At 40.4% G+C, this 7048-nt stretch overlaps 1 protein-coding gene and 1 non-coding gene across 3 annotated transcripts; one reads left to right on the top strand and one right to left on the bottom strand.

The window, feature by feature from the left end:
- Positions 1–507: 507 nt before the first annotated feature.
- On the bottom strand, positions 508–842 carry LOC118453873 (small Cajal body-specific RNA 2). Its single transcript, XR_004843477.2, has one exon.
- Positions 843–2698: 1856 nt separating this feature from the next.
- On the top strand, positions 2699–6937 carry zgc:195245 (protein FAM107B). Of its 2 annotated transcripts, XM_006785587.2 has the most exons (5): positions 2774–2893; positions 4411–4438; positions 4819–4915; positions 5031–5175; positions 5293–6937. In XM_006785587.2, the coding sequence occupies exons 1-5, from the start codon at positions 2870–2872 to the stop codon at positions 5392–5394; spliced, it is 396 nt and encodes a 131-aa protein (XP_006785650.1). In that variant the 5' UTR covers positions 2774–2869; the 3' UTR covers positions 5395–6937. The 2 variants fall into 2 exon arrangements, with proteins under 2 accessions (XP_035761556.1, XP_006785650.1); XM_035905663.2 differs by lacking the exon at positions 4411–4438 and having other exon boundaries at positions 2699–2893.
- The last annotated feature ends 111 nt before the right edge of the window (positions 6938–7048 follow it).

Raw genomic sequence — 7048 nt, 5'->3', positions numbered from 1 at the left:
TGGCTGCAGGTCTGGAGAACCATGGACGTTGAAGGAAATTAAATTGTATTTTTTTTAAACAAGGTCAGAAAGTTCAACTCTTTGGATAGAGTTTATTTAATATTTGTAAATGTAAATATTTAAAGCCAAACCCGTTTTATTTCTTTTTGGAAAAACAATTAAAGCTTGTACAGTCAATCTTTGAAAATAAATACAACAGAAGTCAGCCCTTAAATGATCTTCATTACGTGATTGAATTAATCCCGTATAGCTCTGTTCCCACTCTCCCCCTTTCCCTTTGAATCGGTCGCTTTAAGGGAGGAAAAGTGCTTTTGACTGAAGAAGTAACTTTAGGACTAACACACCTAGCTGTTTTTACCAGGAAAACGAGCGTTTGGTAAGCCTTGCTTTCCTGGTATTTTCACAGTCCGAAGCCTGTCTGAGCTCGTTTTAACCGTTACAATAAGCAGTATGAGACGAGCAGCAGTTTCTTTAGGTCGTGTTCCTCCACGGTTCCTCCTGCTGTGGTTAGATCAGAATCGCTTCTGTACTCATTGACCACTGCGAAGTTTGAGATGAACTCAAACTCTCACAGAGCTAGTATATCTGATCAATTCATCACCTCTAACCACGGCACGGAGCGTGGAGGCCCTGAAAGTTTCTGCCGGCTGCACATCGCCACAAAGGCTCGCAAGCGCGTTTCCTATCATCTCCGGTCAGAGCAGAGCCACCTCAGACCGGATCAAATAAGATCAGTGTGTAGGTTTTTAAAATGAACACAGACACGACACACTCACACATCATTCACGCACTCACTCAAACACACAACCACTCACTCACAAGCCATTCAAACTATGAGGAAGACGGAGCTTCCGCTTCCGGTTTAAAGCCAAAAGCCGCATGGGATTATGGGACATCGACTCCGACGATTATTTAGCGACATCACGTGGCCACCAGTAGTAACATAATATACATAAAACAAAATTATGAAACCATCACCTAAATCCCCAAATATATTCCATTGAATAAATTCAAATGTAGGTAAAGCTTTTTAAGTGTTAAAAGGTCTTCATCTTCTTCTGGGATCACCACAGCAGATCACCTGCGTCCCTCTTACCCTGCCCCTAGCTCTATATTCATCGTCTTCTGTCTTTCATCCACTGTCCCCCTCAGCACATGCCCAAACCATCTCTAAAATTGTTTCCAAAGCTCTCAGCCTGAGTTGTTCCACTGATGTTATTTATTTCTAATCATTTCCATCCTGGTCACTCTCAGTGAAAACATTAACATTATCAACTAGGCCTCCTGTCTTTTTTTGTTAGTCCCATGATCTTCTCTCACTACCATCTTGTAAACCTTCCCTTTCACTCACTCTGCTTTGCTTCTGTCAGAAATCCCCAACACTCGACCCTCTCTGCACTCTCTTCTTCACCTCTCTGTTGCTTTGGATGGTTGATCCCATAAATTACTTCCTTTTACCATTATTTCCTTTTACCATCCATGATGGGATGGTAAAAGGAAGTAATGGTAAAGAGAGAGAGAGAGAGAGATAGAGTTATGTAAAATAAGTTTAAAATATATTTCATTTTGTTCTTGCATTTTCTTACTTCCTCCTGTTTTTGTTGGTCTTATATTATGTTATGTAATAGAATACTTTCTAATTGTTCCCTTTGGCAAATTCTGTGTGTTTTTATGAGCCAGCAGAATATAATAAGAATAAAGATTTATTTTAATATATATATATATATATATATATATATATATATATATATATATATATATATATATATATATACACTGTTACATATAGATATGTAAAGTATGTAGACTAAACCCCACCAGATGACATTTCAGCTTGTATTTATACAACAAGAATTAATCTTTCTTGTTCTTGTTTAGTGTTTATGCCACAGATACATTTAACATAACTATAATGGACCTAACAATTATAAATAAATACAAAATAACTATTTTTGTAGGGTATTTGTAAGCTGAAAACCACAGAAATGGATACAGCATGTGGTAGTCTTTGTGTCCTCAGAACTGATTAAGAAAAGACTGTGTTGTGACTATACGTACACTGATACACACTTAAATACATGCAGTGTGATGTATGTGTGTATCGTCATAAGTCTAACCTGAATAAAGTGTTTAGTCAGTATTGTTTTTTAGTAAAACATTCAAACCTCCCTAACTGCTACAAATAAAGGGAATTTAAAGTACAAATACATCAGCGCATGATTGAAGATGTAAAGATGTGAGCACAGTGGCACAAACCTGTATGAGAGTGAAGACACAGTCATTCACAAACAACAAATAACAATGCATTCACACAGTCTTCTTGCACATTTTGATATCTGTACCAGTTTATTTACCAGTACCAGTTTCTTATAGATCTAACCAGTAAACATTCACAAAGTTTTGGGCAGGACATTTCCGGTTGTACTTGGGTTTTCTATGATCGTCTCAGTCCCCAAACTGTGACAACCATCACCATATTATGTTTCTTTGAAGACCTTTGTTGCTGGACTCTCTGTCAGTGCTAATGGGCTGGGAGGAAGAGGAGTCGACTGGTAATAGTACCGTGTTAGGTTGGTTTTAAGCTGCATTTGTGTCAGCGGCAATTACCTAATCTAACATCCTATGCCCTGTGGGGGTTGTGAAGTAATCTAGAATGGCGTAATAAGATTTCAGTGTCTACTACCACTATTGACTACTGCTAGATGGCACATTGAGTCTGTGGATCTGTCATCAACAACATGCTGGCCTTGGATGCAGCAAGGAAAAAGACGATTGACCGACGGAGTGAGGACGTGCAATTCTTTTAGCAATGGACTAAAACAGGAACGCTGCTGCTGGGCACAAGACAGTGGGCCTCCACCATCCTACCATGGAGGGGTCAGCTGTAAAAAAAGTGAGTTTTCTAGCTGTTTACTTGCAGCGCTGCCGCCGTCTAGTGAGTGAGAGATCAGTGTCTGGTCTGATGTCCATCTGTCAAAGGTTTAGTTCACCTTTGGTCAGACCACATGTGTTGCTTCAGTGGGCTTACAGTCAAAGTTTATTGTGATTAAAGTATGTAGATGTTATGTAACTTTTCATATGATGGACACTTTGACCACAAATATATAAACTGTGCCTTCTTACAGAATCTTATTATTGCAGATTAAATATTATTGACACGAATACTCAACAAGTTCATTATAGTTATTTTTAATCTCTGTTATTATGAAACTATATATGTTAGCACAATGTCTGTTTTCATTAAAGACTTTTCTGCATTTTTATGTGTTTTAAACACAAAATTCATTGTGCATATTTTAGCTCCATGATGGGCATTTAAATGCTGTCTCGAAGTCCAAATTGTTCTGATCAGTGAGCTGATTTGAACATTTGATATAACATTATTGCAATGTCAAAACATTGCTGTTCAATCTTTGATCAAAGTCACATCTGAAGTGATTACATAACAAGGTCATCTTGGAGCCTGGATGGTTTTACATAAGAACAAACAGCGTGAAGATACAAGGCAGCTGTGTTGAACTTCCTAAGAAGAATAAAGTCTTTTAATCTGACAGCAACATTATAATGATTAATGGTCAAAAAACGTATCTTTTGACTGATTCAGTCCAACAGACAGATTGCTTAGTATCACAGAGCGGCATCATCAAGCTAACTTCTGACACTTCAGAGCATTTCTGCAAGTAGGTGAGAGCTTCCTGTAATCCATCTGAAACCTTCAGGCCTTAATTGGAACAATGGCTTTCATCAGGCCTTACACCTGACTGGTTATCTCCCCTGCAGGGGCCCAAGAAGGCCCTGAATCTGGAGGCTTATAACTACAGCAGGAATAGTAAAAGGCACAATACCAAATACAGAGTTTGGGATCATATTTCAGCTGTTGGACTTGTTTATGTCAGCGTCTTGGTCTTATTGGCTTGCCTGACTTTGCCTGAGAAACGCGAGTCATAACAGCATCTGCCATCTGCTCCCTGGTCACTGTAATCTGTGTCTCCTGGCTATCCGGTTTCAGTGGGTGTGGCAGAAGTAAACGATTGTGTTACAACCAGGTTTCCCTTCCACTGTAAGTGGCCTGACTCTGTGTGGTTACATCATTTTATTTGCCACTACAAATAAAGCTCTCTGCCCCACACCAAAACTGCATAACTACCTCTCTGACAGACTGGCAGAGCTGTTATGTCACCTTCATTAAACAAAGCTCACGTACTTAAGCAGCACAGCAGGCACCGTCTTTTTTAGCCTTTAGCTAATTATACCCTCTGTCAAATGAAGGGACGATCACAACAAAGGTGTTTTGACAAACCAGGCTGTGTGCATCAGTGTTCACATGCAAAGTAATTAACTTGTGAAATCACTAACAAAGAGCTTCGTTTTTTCTTTTTCTCTTGTTTGACTGCACATGACATTTCACAGAAACTGGGATATGGGCTTCTCAAAAAAGGTAGTTTAAAGCACAAATGTTGAATGATAGATTAGATTTGATCGATAGCAGAATCGTGTATATGTTACCAATCAAATATTGCTATCAGTCAAATATATAGTCGTTATAGTAGGATTAGAATTAGCTAGAAATAATCATCTTTTATATGAAGTAGCTTCATCCATCAGTACTGCCGGGTGAATGAAGCAGTGTATTCTGTGTTTAAAATGACATCTTCAATGACACTTCGATTAAATGTTACAATTCTGTATCTCCAACAATCAAAACTATGAGGACATTCTGTTACCATGTGATAGTTAATAACACGGTAGAGTCAAACTTGGGTTTTTTTTCCACATTTATGAGCTTTAAGAAGAAATTTTGAGTTGGTCCATCCACAGGTGACAGCAGCAGTGAGCAGAAGAAACTCAACGGCTCCTCAACAGAAGCGCCGAGCTATCATAACCTGCACCGAGAGCTGATGCTCAGCCATAAACGGTACGCCGAAAACTCCTTTTACTCTGTGGTCTTAAAGTCGTCACCCACTGAAACAGAGATTGGCAGGAATTTTGTGTTTGCATGTGTCGGTAAAACTGTAGCTCTGACTTTGAAGGGGTCTGCTGCTGGAGGAGAAACCGGAGCTGAAGCGAGTGTTGGAGCAGCGCAGACTGGAGCTGCACAAGGAGGCGGAGATGGCACAACGACAGCCCTCAGACCTGGAGATGGAGCTCCGCAAGAGGCAGCAGAAACTGCAAGAGGTAAGGGGCACATAACTGAGAGGGAATTTCACAAAATACTAACAGAATACAACCTGGCTCTTCTCAGGCTTTCTCTTTAACTTTGTTGGGATAAACTGATGTCCTTCCCCCCAACAGTACGAGCAGGAGGAGATCAGGCAGCGAGAGAGTCAGCAGAAGATCCCAGAGTTTGTCCGTGTGAAGGACAACCTGAGGCGCACACAGACGTTTGAGCAGTGAGGCCCTGAGGCTCTCCCATCAGCCCCTGCAGCATCTCACCATAGTGGCCCTAAATCTGGATGTTCACAGTCTACAGAGCTGCATCCCCCATACACCATTTTGCTTTACGTTTCTTCACAATGTACTTTGAGTTATCACATTTTGTGTAAGCAATCACTCATACCAGGCTAACATGTAATCCAGAAATACACTATTTTGCCAAAAGTACTCTCTTGTCTGCTTTCACATGCATAGGAACTTGAGTGACATCCCATTCTTAATCCGTAGTGTTTAATATGATCTCAGCCCACCCTTTGCAGCTACAACAGACTCAACTCATGTAAGAAGGCTTTCCACAAGGTTTAGGAATGTGTTTGTGGGAATTTTTGACCATTCTTCCAGAAGGGTATTTGTGAGGCGGCCCATCATTAGTTGGATGAGAAAGCCTGGTTCACACTCTCCACTCTAATTCATCTCAAAGGTGTTCTGTCAGATTGAGATCAGGACTCTGTGCAGGTCGGTCAAGTTCCCACAGAAAATTGGGAACATGAAATTGTCCAAAATGAATTGGTATGCAGAAGCATTAAGAGTTTCTTCACTGTAACTAAGGAGTCAAGCTCAACTCCTGAAAAACAGCCTCACATATATAATCTTCCACTACCGAACTTTATACTTGGCACAGTGCTGTCAGACAAGTACTGTTCTCCTGGCAACTAGCAAACCCAGACTCAAGCGTGATTTGCCAGTCCAGAGAACAGGTCAGTACTGCTGTAGAGTCCAGTGGCGGTGCGCTTCACACCACTGTACCTAACGCTCGTGCTTGGTTACGTGATGCTTGGATGCAGGTGCTCGGCCATAGAGACCCATTTCATGAAGCTCTCTACAGACTGTTCTTGAGCTACTCTGAAGGCCACAAGAAGTCTGGAGAGATCGACTGCAGAAAGTTGCTGACCTCTGCGCACTTTGCACCTCATCATCCGTTGACCCCGTCCTTGTGATTTTTAAATGACCTACCTGAGTTGCTTTCATTCCCAAATGTCCTCCAATTTGTTGTAATACCACTAACAGCCGACTGTTGAATATTTAGTAATGAGGAAATTCCACAAGTGGACTTGTTGCACAGGTGGCATCCTATCACTGTACCAAGCTGGAATTCACTGAGCTCCTGAGAGCAACCCATTCTTTCACAAATGTTTGTACAAGCAGTCTGCGTGCCTAGGTTCTTGATTTTATCACACAAGTGATTGAAACACCTAGACTGAATATGAATGAGTGACTACTTTTGGCAATATAGTGTACTTCCATAAAGTCAGTCACAGTTCTTTTCTGATTGGGAAGTGAAATAATAGAGAAAGCTCGCACTGAGCTCTGAGTCTGGATTTTTTTAAAAAAAATGTTTTTCTATGCTAATTATACTATTTTTTTTTTCCAAATTAGATCAAATGAGCATGAGATATCAGTTAAGCCTGATTCTGTCCTTTGTAAAGACCATTATGCAACTGCTGAGATGAACATTTTCAACAGAGCTGTTTTGTATGAATAAAAATTCCCCAACACTGCAAAATATGCATGTTTGTTTATTCTTCTCTGTCATGACTTTGGATTTTTTAGAGTGTCTGAGTGCTGTGGAAATGAAAGGTTTATAGCTTGCTGTGATGTTTTGTTGCACTGGACA

This window comes from Neolamprologus brichardi, chromosome 20 (genome assembly GCF_056152115.1).
Source record: "Neolamprologus brichardi isolate AB-2024 chromosome 20, ASM5615211v1, whole genome shotgun sequence".
In the NCBI taxonomy this organism is placed as follows: Eukaryota; Metazoa; Chordata; class Actinopteri; order Cichliformes; family Cichlidae; genus Neolamprologus; species Neolamprologus brichardi.
Note: the sequence above shows the minus strand (reverse complement) of the source record. Positions and strands in the feature narration are given on the sequence as shown.

Bases quoted from the DNA above. Each gene is read 5' to 3' on its own strand.
- zgc:195245 (XM_035905663.2), top strand. From the start codon at position 2,752: ATGCAGCAAGGAAAAAGACGATTGACCGACGGAGTGAGGACGTGCAAT. The intron at 2,894-4,818 runs GTGAGTTTTCTA...GTCCATCCACAG, and splicing joins AGGGGTCAGCTGTAAAAAAA to GTGACAGCAGCAGTGAGCAG. The intron at 5,176-5,292 runs GTAAGGGGCACA...TCCCCCCAACAG, and splicing joins GGCAGCAGAAACTGCAAGAG to TACGAGCAGGAGGAGATCAG.